This window comes from Euprymna scolopes, chromosome 17, assembly GCF_053919585.1.
Source record: "Euprymna scolopes isolate OS-2025 chromosome 17, ASM5391958v1, whole genome shotgun sequence".
Lineage (NCBI taxonomy): Eukaryota > Metazoa > Mollusca > Cephalopoda > Sepiida > Sepiolidae > Euprymna > Euprymna scolopes.
This window is the reverse complement of record NC_136498.1, coordinates 78,807,344-78,824,821: the sequence shown is the minus strand read 5'-3', so window position 1 is coordinate 78,824,821 and position 17,478 is coordinate 78,807,344. Positions and strand designations below refer to the sequence as shown.

Below are 17,478 nucleotides of genomic sequence, written 5' to 3'. Positions count from 1 at the left end.
CAAAAGTAATGCCTCCTATTTTTTATTCCATCTGAATGGATCAGAGGGGATTGCAAATTGCATTGTTATATTTACTGAGCTTATGCATTTATAACCTGAGATTTTTATCTGTCTGTTGCAGATATTGACGGTGTGAGACTCTAAGAAAGCAACCCCTGTCATGGACGTACGTTAGAAGCAGAGATGTATCATTAAATACATAGCAAAAGTGCATTGCGACTGATGCTAACTATGTAGAAAAATAAATTCTGGATCAAAAATGGTCGCTCGGTTTTAATGGTACTACTCTCGTCTTTGTAGGTTTTCAACTCTTGTAGAATAAAAAATAGGAGTTTTTTTTTTTTTGTTCCCCCCCCCCTTTTCAAACGACCCTCGTATTTTTTAATGCTTGGTATCAGTGATGTGGAGTCTGTGGATTAAACGCTCGACTCTCATCTAGGAAATATTTTTTCTAAAAATCCGACTTCCAGAACATAATAAGGTGCCGACCTTACTCACCCTGTTACCTAGAATGACATAATGACAGGTTCAATAATTTAGTGTATTTTTTTCAAATACAGATATTCATTGACGCACGGGCACGTGCAGGTGTTTTTAAAATGTATTACTGAATATAACTAAAAATATGTTTTTATTTATTTTTTTATTTTTTAATCTTACGTTCACCCATATAGATATTGCCACTTGGACGTAAGGGGCTACTATTTGGGACCATGCCTAGGAAAGATTAACAAGATATTGGTTTACGTTACATTTAAACATCTGCATTTCAGTACAGCCAGGAAAGCAGGTAGCAAGAAAGGGAATTCCAAAGTCTAGCTGTTCGAGGTAAGAAACTGTTAGAATAGAAAGCTTTCTGACATTTAAGGACCTCAACAGTGAAGGGGTGAGATTTTGTTACTAAGTGGGTTTGTCGAGGATATGTACGTCGAGGGGGCACAAGTGCAACGAGTTCATCAGAGCACATTCCATTGAAATATTTGTAAAACAGGCACAGAGATGCAACATTGGGGCGATGGGACAGAGGTTAGAACTTAGTTGACAAAGTGGGACCTATTAGATTAAAAATTCTTTTTTGGGTCCTATCCAAGAGGAAGAGGCTAGTAGTAGATACACCAGTCCAAATGTGGCAACAATACTCCATGCATGGGCGAATGATGTAAGGAAGCAAGATTTAGCAAGGCATTTGTTGTAGAGCTTAGAAAGTACAGGGGCTAGCTCAGCTGAGCATTTATTAATTAGTATAGCAGGAATGAGATCAGGCCCACACGCCTTGGTGGTGTCTAAGTTTTTTTTATGATATCATGGGCATGAGAATGGGTGATTTTTACATTATCGAGTGTGGCTTCAGTTCGCATAGGGAAATTTGGAAGGGAGTTGTTTGTTGGCTCTAAGGCGAAGTTAGAGGCAAATCGTTCGGTGTTCTTCGTTGCCGTGCATGCGACCTTCTGGTTGTTGGGTAGTGGAGGAATTACTGATTGCCTTTTATTCACTACATTATTATAGATTTTCAAGAAATCACGAGTTCCTATCTTTTGCGATTCTATGCATTCCTTGATTATTTCAGCATGCTTTCTTTTGGCTGTTGCTATTTCTCTCTGACAATGATTTCTAGCATCTACGAATTTTAGACTTGTGATGTGCGAATTTTTGACTTATGATGTATGAATTTTTGACTTATGATGTACAAAGTTTTGACTTATGATGTGCAAATTTTTGACTTATGATGTGCAAATTTTTGACTTATGATGTGTGAAGTTTTGACTTATGATGTGCAAAGTTTTGACTTATGATGTGCGAAGTTTTGACTTATGATGTGCGAATTTTTGACTTATGATGTGCGAATTTTTGACTTATGATGTGCGAACCAGCATAATGCATGTTGTCTTTGTGCAATAGCAGCTGCACAATCTTTAGTGAACTATGGGGGTGAGTGGGGCTTGCTATTATGTGGGAACATGTGCTTCAATACCCACTTTGCACTATTCAGTTGTCTCATTGGCACACTGTTCAGAAAGAAGAGAGATGATATGGGGCATCTCTGATGTGTTCTCTAATGGCTTCCCAGACAGCCATTTTGTAGTACCTTATTGTTTTCAGCAATGGCTCCTCACCTTGGGGTATGGATTTAAGTGTGATATTAACTGATACCACTAGGTGGTCTGCGTTTCCAAGTGGATTGTGGACATTAGTTACACAGTCCTTGGGCACTGTGGTGAGGAATAGGTCTAAAAGTGAAGCTCGCTATGGTTCATCATCTGGTAGGCGGGTTGGGAACATTACTGTCTGTGTGAGGGAATGGGCTATAGAAAAGCTATAAGTAGAGCGTCCAGCTGCATCCGTGTAACCTGAGAAACTAAGCCAATTTTTATGGTGGACATTAAAGTCACTAAACACATGTATTTGGGCGTTACTATCTAAGGAGAGTACTGCATCTATACTATCAAAGACATGATCGATACTATCAAAGACATGATCGATTAGGATACAATCTTGACTTGAGGGAGAACGGTAGAGAAAATGTAAGTAAGTAATGCAGTGATAACAGGCTAGTGAAAAGCATAAAACCCTGGTCATCTGATTCAAGACGTTTCTCTCTAGTTAAAAGAAAGGTACATCCACATATCTATCCGAGTCCTTATGGCAAAGAGAGGGGGAGTTCTGTCATGTTAAAGTAGAGGGGATTGAGGAGTGTAAATTTGTTTCACTTAATGCTAAGATATCTAAGGAATTTACTAAGAGGTAAGACTCTACATCATCTAGATTACCTCTAACTACTTGTGAAATATTTGTAAAAGCGAGCCTCGAGGGTAGAGGCAAATTGGTTTTGCTTGGGTGGTTGTCTGGTTTGATCATGATATTTGTTTGGGTTGTCATTTCATTACGTTTTTTTTTTTTTAATTTCAGGTTAGGGGAAGAATGATGAGAAAAATGAACCAGTTTTGACGCTAAGTATACACACACAGTGAGTGGTCCATTAGCTGAATCTTATCTAGAAATTTGTGACCTCGTGACAGACCACCAGAGATAGCAGCAGAGTCCCTTTCCATGACATGGCACTACAACTATCCCAATATTATACAACTTATGATAGAGAAGTCGCTCTAAATGCTACCAAAGAGTTGAAGCTCCTGTAGTCAGTCGGAAACAGCAGCCAGACAAACTACCTTCAACCTCTCAGACAAAACCGGCCCAAACCAGCTGAGTGAGCATAAGATGCATGCAAGCAAACCCAATTTGCTCAGTTTTTGAGAGGAAGAGAGAAATTGAGAATAGGGAACAGGGGAACGGTGTTCAATGTCCTATCTAGGAAACAAGGTCCAGCAAATCCTGTTTGAATAATGGTTGTAACAAAGGGTGTTTAAAGAGGAAAATGTAGATTTTAGCTGCATTGGGCATCCATCCATACATATGAAAATTGTAGCCGTGTGTGAATGTATCATTGTGTATGTGTATGGTTTAGTCAGCTAAATAATTCATGTTAATTGTGTTTCTATATTGAAGAACAACGTAAAAGAAAGTATGAAAAAGATAAAAAAAACAATATGTTGGAAGATTTATTTTGTTGGTAAAATGTATGTGAAAGCGACAACAGAAATGTTTATGGCCGCGTTCGAAAATACGAACTTTTAATCTGAAGGGCGACTGTTTCTATTGTTAATGTGTAGTGACAATTGCCGTTGTCGACTATTCCGCCATTCTGCTAAACTAAGAATTAAATGGGAGCATTCGTTATTTTCAAGTTTTAGACAAACATAATATGTATGAAAGAAAATGCATTTAAGAAGTCGAATAATTCACTGGTGTCATATGACAAAGTATGACTTTGAAAATAGACTTAGTGATTTCGGGTTTTGTGGGAGAACTAAATTCAAAAAGGGAAAAATATTTGCTACTACTTATGTTGGATTACGTATTTGAGATCACAAGTCGGGGAGGAAGGTAAGTTGTAACATAGTATACGGCAAAAAAATGTGTTACACACATTTTTTTGCCGTATACTATAAACGAAAACACGCTGCAGTATTAGTTTGAAATGTTGAGTGTTAAAAATGTGCATAGGTATGGCCTCGTTACTTTCCTATACTGTTGATAGTTAGGGGATAAAATATGTTCTCATTTTATTACGAGTGCCGTGCAATAAGTAATGCCCTTGACCTACTTTCAGTTGTCTGATCTAGCTGAAATTTTGCATGTGCAATGATTTATATCTCTACAGGTTATGTGGCAAATTACAGCTCTGAACTAATTGTGGTTTCTGTTTTACAGGTGTTTGAACTGGGGCAGGTGTGAAATGGAGCCTGTTGAATGTCGATCAGTGATCCGGTTTTTGTATTTGAAAGGACGCACACCACAGGAGACTTTTGATGAAATGAAAGAAACTTATGGTGATAATGCCCCATCATATGACCTTGTAAAACACTGGCATCGTGAATTTAAACATGGCCGGAAGTCTGTGGAAACAGCTCCCAGACCTGGTCGCCCCACTTCTGCCATTGATGAGGCATCTGTCCATCAAGTTGAGTCTGCCATTTTGGAAGATCGGCGCATTATTATTCGCCAAATAGCCCAAGATGTCATGACAAGTACAGGGTCTGTGGAAACTATCATTCATGACGATTTGCATATGCATAAGGTGTCTGCCAGATGGATTCCCAGGTTGCTCACACCATTCCAGAAGCGAGAACGTGTTGAGTGCTCGAGGATGAATTTGGAGATGTGCCAAGAAGATGAGTCCAAGTTTTTCAAAAGACTGATTACACAGGATAAAACCTGGGTCCATCACTATGATCCAGAGACCAAAGCCCAGTCAATGCAGTGAAAGCACTTGGACTCATCACCTCCAAAGAAGGTAAGGATGCAGCTCTCCGCTGGCAAGGTCATGCTCACAGTCTTCTGGGACAAGGACGGAGTAGTGATGACAGATTTCCTGGCAAAGGGTACCACAATTACAGGAGCCTATTATGCTTCACTTTTGAGGAAATTAAGGGAAGCTATCAAAATCAAGAGGCGGGGCAAGATCAGCAAAGGTACCCTCCTCCTGCACGACAACACTTCGGTCCACAACTCGCATGTCGCCAGATCAGAAGTACAGACGTGTGGTTATGAAATCCTCCCTATCCTCCCTATCCTCCCTACTCTCCTGACCTTACATCCTCTAATTTTCACCTCTTCCCAGCCATGAAGTTGTTTTTGAAAGGAACGCGTTTCCCAGAGGATGCAGCCTTGATTTCTGAAGTCATGTCGTGATTAGAGAGCCAACCTGGGGTTTTCTACAAAAACGGTCTCCAGAGCTGCATCAAATGATGGGAGAAATGCATAACTCTGGGTGGTTCCTATGTAGAGAAAGACTAATAACTGTGCCAAGTTCCGTTGCTCTACTGCTATGGGAAGTGGGTCAGAGACATTACTTATTGCACGCCCCTCGTATATATAGAGATGATGATATATATATTATGTGTTTTTGAGGGAGAGAGAGAAAGAGAGAAAGAGAGTGAGAAAGAAGAAATCTATATAATTATAAAACTCAAATGACCTTGTAACGGATATTGTAACCCAACATCTGGTTTACGACTTTCGGTTGCGCATGCTTACATAAACATAAACCCATAACAGCGTAAACAAATAAACACAACTTGCTACTTTTGCAGAATTTAACGCAGACTACAATATTAACGTTATTATTTGGAAATTATTATTTTACATGGGAAGGGTGAGGATGTTTTGCAACTATTCTGTATTACAACTATACTGTCGCAATTTTCTTACAAATAAATCAACTTTGACTCGTTGAGAACGTATTGTTTTACTGTGTACGTTTTCAGTGTCCTAATTCCCCCCCCCCCACGTTTAAATTATCCAAATAAACAATTGTTAAACTTTCTCCATTTTTTACATCGTTCATTTCCATATCACGTTTAAGTTATTTTAACGCAATTTTCTTACAAATAAATCTACTATTTTACGATGTATTATTTTACTGTGTACGTTTTCAGCGTCCCAATTGTTTGTTTTTTGTTTGTTTGTTTGTTTTTTGTTTTTTTCACGTTTAGATTAAAAGATATATCAAAATTTGAATTTAACTTTAAGTATTATGGTATCTATTCAATGCACATTTACCTACAAGTATGACAAACCACTTATAATTCAATGGCTGTAAGTTTTTTGGGTTTTTTTTCAAAAATAAACAATTATAAACAGAACGACTCATAGAAATCTATTTATATTCTTTTTTCATTTTAATATACTTTCATAGAAATGTTTCTGTTATGTCACAAAAGACTATTTTCTTTACGTCACAAGTGTCACGCTCATACATTAATTCCATAGCTAATATAACATACTGACCCAACGGGTCACGGGTATTGTAGTATATATTAACACTCAACAAACTCCTTTGGAAGTTGCCGATGACACATGAAGAAGCTCATAGAGTATATTGTTTGAGACGTGACATTCAATAACTCAAAGAGATGTTATTTGAAATGAAAATTTGTGCGTAAATTCACTGTTTAGCTTGAACCAACATGTTCATGAGATCAACCTAATAGAAAAAATCTTCAAGGCCCTCATTACGCGTCAGAAGGACGGAACGATGGAGAGAGTAGGGGGCGAAACTGGCATTCTAATCAACTATTGGATATCGAAGTGTAGTATCTCTTATCTTCAGATGGCGAGTCTTTCTGAACTGAAGCATTTTATTTATTTATTTTTGTTCCAATCCAGAGTGCTTATACTGAGGGAGCTGAATGACTCCACATTAAAATTCTACCTTGCATTTAACTTTGTCCAGGTAGGAAGGTGACTTAATAAAAGCACACAACTGTAGTTTATAATTCGAGTCTCCAAACTAGAACGGTATTCAATCGTTTATTCAATTGTTTATAATAATAAATCAAGCAGAGGAAAAATGTAATACACGTGTGGAGTTAACGAATTTATTGCTGGAATTGAAGGAAACTAAATTTACAATGGTATCGAAACCTGAATCAGTTTGTTGATAGCAATAAACCCGACGGCTTACATATACATATAAGAGAACAGAGCTGAGAGGTAAAAGATAATGAAATACTAAATACCGACATGAAAAGAAACTGGAATCTTAGAAAGATCTCCATAATTCTAGTAATTATAAGAGCAACTCGACCTATGAAAAAGAATTGCAAAAACTACCTGGCAAATATACCCGGTGAACCAAGTGCAAAAGATTCAGACATTTGCACTTAAAGGGGCGGTTACAATCTTAAAAAGATATCTCAGTTAGAATGTATGAGATAGTAGGTGAGTATCTGACATCCGGTAAGATGCCCCATCGCTAGCTAAATAAATAAAATGATGAGAAACTTTTTAAAAGAGAGAGAAAAGGAAAGAGAAACACACATCAATGTGCGTACACACACACACACACACACACACACACACACACACACACACACGGACGTCCCGTAAAGTGTACAGATTTTTTTACAAATTAATAAAGAAGTGGTCATTGGAAGTTAACATTTTATTGTTTATATAAATCCTATTAAGAAAATTATTTCTATACAATCTATCATAGCAACTAAAGAAACAGGGGAAAACAGATGATGTAAAATCAAATTGAATAAATATTCATTGATAACCATTAATAATAATATGCATCATTAGTTAGCATAAATTTGAAAATGTATTTTTTACTAATGTTTCTCCTCTGATGAAAAGAGCATATCTTTGGAAATCCACGGATTAAGGATTTTTCGTGATTGTAATTCCTTGTTTAAATTTGATGGATCAATAAATATAGAGCTGTGTGTGTGTGTGTGTGTGTGTGTGTGTGTGTGTGTGTGTGTGTGTGTGTGTGTGTGTGTGTGTGTGTGTGTGTGTGAGCGAGAGGAAGGAGTGAAAGAGAGGGAGTTAAATTCAAGGCTAGATAATATTATGATCTAATGATGATTTACAAGCAAAATAATTTTTACATAGTTTTCTGGGAGAATGTATTACAGGTAATCCACACTGTTTTCAGAAGAGGGGATGATTATAGGTAATATAGACTCTTATAACAACCCCCTTCATGAGAAAGACGAAGAGACGACAATTGCGGGGATAATCCAGAGAAAATACCATTTCAGAAATGGACAGCGGATGATAAGATCGTAAGAAACCAGCGGCAAACACAAAGGAAAATACAGCAACAAACGGTCAAATCTGGTTATAAAAACCACATTTTATTATTGAAAATGTTCCATAAACTTTATTAATAGCTCTAACGGATATTTTAAATATTAAATATTGAGATTCATTGTTGCTGTTAGAAATTGATTCCTAATCGATTTGAATCGATAGAATTGTACTTTTATAATATTATCTAAATAACAATAACACGCAAAATAAGGTTGGACGAAAGACCGTTTATGTTATTTGGATTCATTATGTTATTTGGATTCATCAGACTACTGTTCTCATCTTAAGTGTCATTTTCACAACGTTTCAGTCGATGCAACCTCCGACCTTCAGGCGTATTTTGTCGAACTTGGGAATGTTTCTGTCAAACTCGGGAATTTGGATAGAATATCGAACGGAACCTTTTATTTACTTAACCTGAGTACTGAGTAGCATGCTTTTATTCTGTCAGCCATGATTGGATAGAGACCCTAAGTAATTCGCAATTGCATTTTTTGGTCGCCCACACTAAGAATTGAACCTTCAGCCTTACGGAGAATATCACTTTTACAATTGATTTTTCCAAGTACTCTGACCATAGCTCTACGGCTCCTTGCCAAGTACTTAATTACTTACAATCGTCCGATGAATCCAAATAATACGAATAACCAATTCTCATCTAAAAAAAATTCAGAACCGTAGAAAGATCATTTATCTTCTACTTCTTTCCCCGAAAACAACCATGTTTTTCTTTCAATAATACATAGCTTGCAATAGAAAAACGTACGCGCCATGTTTAGTCCAGGTAGTGAGTCAACTCTCTCTCTCTCTCTCTCTCTCTCTCTCTCTCTCTCTCTCTCTCTCTCTCTCTCTCTCTCTCCCACACACACACACTGATCTCCTGATTACATGAGAGGAAGGTGGCGTTGGTTTATGACGCTGACTCCATTCATGAAAAGGTGAAGGATCTCCACAATTTCCAGCATTATCCTCGTAGTAATCGTTTAATTTTGAAACATATTAGAAGAAATGACCAAAAAAATGTATATAGCGAACAACGGGAATTTAGAAATGGGAATTTATGTTTTCACTCTTAATTATAAATTTATGAACACAAAAGAAAGAACAAATAACAAAAACCCTCTTTAAAACAATGAATAAATGTAATCAATATAAGAAGTTGACCGGTCAGAAAGAAGTAAGTCGTTCCTTCGGCAAAGGTTAGTATGCCAAGCGTCCAGTGGGCCGTTAGTTTTTAGGGCGAGAGTTGGTGTGCTGTTGTGTCAGGTGTCCAACCGTTGGGCAGGAGAGAGAGAGAGAGAGAGAGAGAGAGAGAGAGAGAGAGAGAGAGAGGCGGAGGGGGAGAGAGATCTGTATTGATCGTCGGTTGAATTCTTTCTGCTGCTTGACTCTAGTTCCAAAAAGAGGCTAAAGAAGTACCTTAGGGGACAGATGAATCAATACGCCCCACCAGCTGATTGGTCAGTGTGTGGTCGAATCGCTCAGCGGGGGGGGGGGGGGTTGATTCACAGGGGAAAATAGATAATTTTGTTTGCGTGTTCGTTTCACGTCGGGGTCACGATTTTAGGAAAGGGAATTTATGCTTCCTCCTAATTATAAATTTGTGAACACAAATGTAAGAACACTTCTTTAAGACAAACAGCAAAAAGGTTTATTCAATATAAGAAGTTTCTTTGACTGGTATGGCGGAGTGTCCAGTGGGTCGTTAGTTTTACAGCGAGAGTTGTTGCGTCCGGTGGACAGTGGCAGGCGAGAGAGAAAGCTGTATTGCTCGCCGGTTGAGTTCTCTCTGATGTCTAACTGTAGTTCCCAAAGGGGGCTAAAGAATTTCTTAGGAGACAGATGAATCAATGCACCCCACTAGCTGATTGGTCAGTGTGTGACCGAATCACTCAGCATGGGGGGGGGCATTGATTCACAAGAGAAAATAGATCATTATTTTGTTTGTTGCTACAGGTAAAAAAAAAAGTCGGCCATTTTGTTTCAATTTAACATTTTGGAATAAGAAGACGCTGCCGAAATATTGACTTTTTATTTAAAGGAGGCCGAGAAGATTTAGTGATTCTAATTATTGTTGCTGTTGTTAAGGGGGGGAGGATGAGAAGAACAATGGGGAGGAGGAGGATGGAAATGAGGAGGAACAGAGACGACAAAATAACGACGTATCCTGGTGTTGACTTCTGACTTTTCATCAGAGCCTTGTTAGCCAGGTAGCTCTGATTCTACCATGCTGTCCCCTGCATACTACACACACACACACACACACACACACACACACACACACACACACACACAGAGGGGAGAGAAAAAATTAATAAAAAAATAAATAAACGGGGAAAATCGCATAGAAATCAAATTAAGTCCTAAGAGATTTTCTTTTTACTTGCAACGAGGTCTCAAGGACTTAATAAAAATGGTTTCTAGAATTTTTAGATGAAAGGGTGAGTGCGACTTACTCAAGATTGTAAACATGTCAGCACTGAAATTCATGGCACACGCACAGTTATTTATGATTTGATTAAGACCTTAACACATAGGCTTTAATGATTTGTTCCGATACCAATCAAGGTGACGAGCTAAAATTCATTACTAAGATCCTTTGCAACAATGATTACCCCTTAGACATTGTTGAAACTACTATTAATAAATAAAGTTTCCAATTTTTACAAATCTAAAGAAACTGTAGTCAATAGATGTCCAGTTTACCTTCGTCTACTTTTGCTAGGTAATATCAGTGACCGATTTGCTAAGCAAATCTCTTTGTCGAGGGTGTCTATGTCGTGGGGGCACAAGTGTTTGCAGTTCGTCAGAGCATTCACCATTAAAATACTTGTAGAACAAGCAGAGGGATGCAACGTTTCGTCGATGGGACAGAGGCTGAAGCTTAGATGCCAGTTCAGGGCCTATCAGATTGGCGACTCTTTTTTGAATCTTGTCTAGGAGCGAGAGACTAGTAGCAGATGCACCAGCCCAAATGTGACAATAATACTCCATACATGGACGAATGGTGGCCTTATAGAGGTACAGGATACTTTCAGGTGTCAGTAGTTTTCTAGCACGGTAGAGAAAGCCTACCTTTTTCGCAGCGGCTCTAGCAATGTTTTCAATATAATTGTTCCAGCTCATGTTTCCTGTGAACGTTAGGCCAAGCAGTTTGAAAGATGTACTCTCAGACAGGGAGTCACTGGCCATTGCTATTGGTGGCAGAGAAGGTTTCTTGTAATTATTGAAGGAAACCAGTTTAGTCTTGGCAGCATTGAATGTGACCATCCATTTTTGTCCCCATTCCACTACAGATTGGAGGCCATCCTCTAGTGTTTTTGCCATTTCTTTAGATATGTGTTCATTTGTTTTCCTGTCATGCCTGTTATAGAGTGTAGTGTCATCAGCATATATACCCATCTCAGAGGCAGTTTTGTCGGGGAGGTCATTAATAAATATCAGGAACAATAGAGGTCCAAGAATAGACACCTGAGGCACTCCTGCATTTATATCACACTATTTAGATGTTCAACCGTCGAGGACAACCTGGATTTTTCTCTTGTCTAAGAAGGATTCAATTATGCTAAGTATTCTACCAGTGATACCGTATGATTTAATTTTCCTGAGGAGGCCCTTGTGCCATACCCTGTCAAAAGCCTTAGATATATCTAGAGCTACTGCTCTGCCCTCCCCCGCTTTGTCCAGTGAATGGCATATACATTCAGAGATTACAGTGAGGATGTCAGCTGTGGAACGGGCTTATAGTATTGTTTGTCAGTCAGAAGTTTAGCATCTGTAAGGTGCCGGACTAGAGCATGGTTAATTATGGTCTCAAATATTTTGGCGAAAAGTGGGAGGAGGCTAATGGGGCGATAATTTGGTGGGTCAGTTCTTTCGCCAGAATTCTTGAATATTGGTACCACAGAAGCAGTTTTCCAACAGCCCAGAAAGCATGATTCATTAAGGCATTTGTTGTAGAGTTTGGAGAGAACTGGAGATACTTTGGCTGAACACTTTTTTAATAGCACAGCAGGGATAAGATCGGGTGCACATGCTTTTGAAGTGTCAAGATTTTTTATGATAGCATGTACCTGAGCGTCTAGCGTGGCATCTGTTCGCAAAGGAAAGTCAGGCAGGGGGTGGTTGGAAGGGTCCAGTGTGGAGTTCGAGGCAAACCGGCTGGCAAGCATATTAGCCTTGTCGGTTGCTGAGCAAACAACCTTGTGATTGTTGGTTAGCAGGGGAATTGTTGATTGCCCATTATTTACTACACTGTTGTAGATTTTCCAGAAGTCACGATTTCCTAATTTTTGTGCTTCGATGCGTTTTTTAGTGGTTTCAGTAAATTCTCTCTTGGCTGTCGCTATTTCTTTCTTAACATTATTTCTAGCTTCTATATACTTCTGTTTGTTTGAACTGGACTTATGTCGGTTAAATCTGCGGTATGCATGCTGCCTTTGAGCAATGGCAGTTGCGCAAGTCGAAGAGAGTGGGGTTTGCTATAAAATTTCCGCATGGGAACATGTGCTTCCATTGCTGTTTTAACCATTCAGTGGTCTCATTTGCGCACTGTTCAGCAGGAAGAGAAAAAATATTTCCCCATGGGGCATCTCTGATAAGATTTCTGATGGCTTCCCAGTCAGCCTTTTTATAATATCTCGTTGTTTTGAGCACTGGCTCTTCAGTTTTGGGTCTAGAATTTAGGGCAATTTCTACCATTATCACTGCATTGTCAGTGTTCCCGAGTGGGCTGTCAGCATTTGTTGTACAATCCTCGGGAACTGTAGTCAGAAACAGATCTAGAAGTGATGCTTGTTGTTCTTGCTAGTCAGGGAAACGGGTTGGAAACATAACCATTTGTGATAAGGAGTGAGATATAGCAAAACTATGTGTTGTGCTGCCCGCTGCATCTGTGTGAGTAGAGAATCCAAGCCAGTTTTTGTGGTGAACATTAAAGTCACCAATAAAAATTACAATTAAATTTACCAAAATGATCCAAGATGGTAAAACTAAAGTATATTATAAATATTAAAGAATTAATATTTATAAAGTAATCTCAACCAGATGTAAAAGCTCGATAAAACCAAATAGGAGATAGAGCTTATAATAAGAGCAAATAGTTAATAAAACATGTTAAAAAACACTTTCAAAAAGAGTTAAAAACATATTTAATCTGAAAAGGAAACACTTAATAAGTGGATAGTCCTTAATCTGTGGAGTTTCAAAGAAATACTTTCCTTCTCATCAGAGGGTAGGAATTAGCAAAATGCGGGATTGGATTTTGCATACAAAAGTATTTGATGAAACTGCAAGTAAGTCAAAGATCTTACTTGATAACAAAAAGTGAAGCAGAGGGAATATGGTGAAGAAAAAGGTGATTACACGTGAATGGATAGTCTGGTGAAAAGTAAATTATCCAATGACGGTAAAATCCAAAAATATAAATCCAAGAAAGTTAATTGAATTTCCATTCGCACAAGTAAAATCCAAGGAAATCATTAGAAAATGGTCCAAAATAATCCAAAAGGCCGAAATTCATATATATATATATATCCCTATAATTTTTTTTTTTTTTTGGGGGGGGGGATTATTGATATTCATGTTAAAATAATTTTTTTATTTAAAAAGAAAATACAACTATGTTATATATGGATCGTGGAATTACATTCACCTGCAAAAGATCTAGTTAATTTGCATATTCTTTTAAACATCTTAATTAATTCCCAATTAGTTTTTTTCGGTTTTCTTATAGGATGATCATCTTTAGTATTATGTGTAATTATATTCATGTATTTATACTTGCATAATATTTCCGTAAAAAGCTTATAGTAAACACAAACCTCTTTCTATATATATCTATGCATGCTTATATATGTTTGTTTAAACATTTTGGCTTACCGAACTCCACTGTCTTTGGTCTACAGACATGAAACTTAATATATAGGGTATTCGAACCCATGCAAAACTTTCTATTTGGGTTTTAGTCGGGGAAATTGGTGCAAAAGTATGAAAATTAAATAAATTGAATTTGCCAGAAGGTCGAATGACAGCATTACAAATATGCATGTGTAACGTAATAGCTATTGGTTCATGTTTTTTAGCCTTGCAACAAACATGTCTTCATAGTTCAGAGTGACCTGCTAGTATATATATATATATATATATATATATATATATAGTAAAGTTTGAAAATATATGTGGCAATTAAGATGCACAGAATTTTCTTGTTTAATTTTCAGGAGGATTCGTCTGGTTGTATGTATTATATGCAGGCAATAACACAGCACAAATAGCACGCATATACAGAAACACACAACTACATATCTATATACACATATATATATATATATATATATATATATATATATATATATATATATATATATGTATACACGTTACAAATAGCACACACATGCATAGCTACAACACACAAATATAAACATAGCACACACATGTACACACAACACACATAACAACACACGTACATTTAAATACACACACACACACATCGCACACAGAATACAAATGGATACATATTTATATAGAACACACATAACACAAATACACACATACATATTTACATACAATTATATACACACAAAACGCAAATATACACACCAACATGCGTATTATATGTGCACAAACACATCCAATGCAGTATATACATAGGCATACCGAACACACATATACAAATTATATATATATATATATATATATATATATATATATATATATATATATACACACACACAAACAAACACTCACGATACATATGCACACTCGAAAAAATTCTAAAAGTGTTAAGTTTGTACAAAACTTAACAAAATAATTCAAATTTCCGCTTTTTCATTGAAAAAATTAAAGAAAAGTAGTAATTCGCCATTATTTATTTATTTACTTATTTATTTACTTACTTAATTATTTTCAAAACAAAAAAAAATCTTGGGAGTAAAACTTTGAAGGAAATAAACAGTGTTTTTATTACATATGAATGTGATTTTTAGAGATTCCACACATTTTTAATCCAGTTTTTTTTTTTTTTTTTTTTTTTTCCTAACGTTTCTTTCATTCACTTTCTCCGTCGTAAAAGAAGACAAATTCGAGATGTGTACACAGTGTTCTCACGACACGGACACGTTCAGCCATTCCTCTGATAATGGGGATGATTCAACATAAACCATTTTATCCAGTTCTTTCATTCTCTTCCGACTCCCACACCCGTCGCCTCACGAAAATAGAAAGAAAAGTAAAATTAAGCAATAATATATATTAATATTTATCTAATCAATACCTTTCATTATATATATATATATATATATATATATATATATATATATATATATATATATATATATATATATATATATATATATTTTACTTTCTTTGAATTCCCTTATTATGTCATGGTTGAGGATATAATAAACGTGCTGATTGCTGCTCCACTGCTGAGGTGCGATATGCGCGTTTAGAAATTGTGTGTGTGTGTGTGTGTGTGTGTGTGTGTGTGTGTGTGTGTGTGTGATCATTAACGCCCTCAATTAAATCAGCCCTCCCCCACCAAAAAAAAAAAATAGAAATGAAATTTTACTTTTTAGGCGATTACGTACGAACATCTGGGGCCCTCTACAGTAGAGTGGGATTTTGCTGATTTTGTCTCATTCAAGATGGATATGTTCTCCACATTTAGTAAATGTATTAAATCTAAAGGATAAACTTTACGTTATTTTATTATGGGTAAATATGTATGTTAGCGGTGCTGTGGCTGCTGTGCTCTTGCTCTGCTAACTATTATTTTAGATTTAAGAGTGAGGGATCAGTTTTCCTATATAAATTTAACTTAAAATTATCCTCCATTTCCGGACCATTCGAGTTTTTTTTTTGGGGGGGGGGCTATTAACTATTTTTTTTACCGTAAACCCTTAGTCCGAGTGGTAAGGTTGTAACATCACACGTAATCGCCTGAAGACGTACCCCCCCCCCAAAAAAAAAGTATGTACAGAATTTGCCCCCCGTATCAAAAAAACAAAAAACAAAAAGAGACAAAGATTTTGGTTAACTGTTATAAAACGCTATTAAAGTTCAGAAATGGGAGAGGGGTATTTTTTACGTTAAATTCACGTACCAAACTGATCGTCCACTCTAAATTCTAAAACAATTTTTTGGTTGCCTGTTTACTTGCTTGCTTGTATTTTTCGTCATAATTTTTTCAGGGTATGCACACGTAATCGCCTAAAAAAAGAGAATCTTATTTTCTTGGGGATGCTAAGGGTGTGTTTACTTTTTATTTTAATTTTTTATTTAGCCTTTTTATTTTTATTTTTTATTTATTTATTTTTAGACTATTGAAGCTTTTTATTTGTTATCTATATTTGAACTAGGATTTTTAAAGTTAAATGTAATCATTATTGTATTGTTTGGCTATTAAGATTTTAATTGAACACACTTTTTAAGAACTATAATGTTGTTAAGATTATTTTTTCATTTCTATTTATACAATTATTGCATATAAACTTTCAATCTGCAGAATATTCCGTACGACAATTTTGTTGCTTTCAAATAAATAAAAGTAATTCATTCCTTTTTTCTTTCTTCTTTTTTTTCAACTATTAATAAAAGATTAAAATGGCTGATTTGTTTACGAAGACATGAAATAAAATTCACCATTATGCATTTCTATAATTTTAAATTATTTTATTGTTTCTTTGTTTTGTTTTGTTTGTTTAGTATTTTATACTAGTGTATTTTATTTCAATTTATTTCAATGAATAATCGATTTAGTTCAATAAATATCGACTATACTTTATTTTGAAAGAATGTGATGAAAAATATTTTCAAATAAAATTTATATAAATTACAAAAAATATATATAAATAAATAAATAACTTTCTCCTGAAATACATTAGCAGAGTTTAATTCCAATTACAAAGATTAGTATTATATGTTCGTGTAAAGTTGGTTTGGGGTACAATGAGACAAATATTTATTTTTATAAAGAGATTTTTTAATGTTTAAAGTGTACTTTAATCTTATGAAATTAATTGTAAAACTCAAGTTGGTCATAAAGGGACTAGTAAGTGATTTATCTTGAAATTTCTGAAACAGATGTGTGAAAAAGTGAAGTAACGCCAATAATATACTATGTCAAATATTTGTAGTAAAAAGAGCAAGTGCTTGTGTGAATGTGTGTGGTGAGAGTTTTAGAAGAAAAGAACTCAAAACTGGTTTATTTATTTATCTCCCACTCCACAAGTTTTTATTTCCTTTTTTTTTTCTTTTTTTTTTCCTTTCTTTCCTTTTCTTTACACTTTCACGCTTAAAAAGCGACGCCCCATCTAC

At 36.0% G+C, this 17,478-nt stretch overlaps 1 protein-coding gene across 1 annotated transcript in view; it reads left to right on the top strand.

Annotated features, from left to right (window-relative positions):
- Positions 1-6,125, top strand: part of LOC145296815 (protein GVQW3-like) — a 31,378-nt gene extending 25,253 nt beyond the window's left edge. The window contains exon 2 of the mRNA XM_080142899.1: positions 2,908-6,125. Within this exon, the coding sequence (XP_079999025.1) occupies positions 4,295-4,822 (528 nt within the window). The 5' untranslated portion in view covers positions 2,908-4,294 and the 3' untranslated portion in view covers positions 4,823-6,125. The remainder of the gene's footprint in view (positions 1-2,907) is intronic.
- The last annotated feature ends 11,353 nt before the right edge of the window (positions 6,126-17,478 follow it).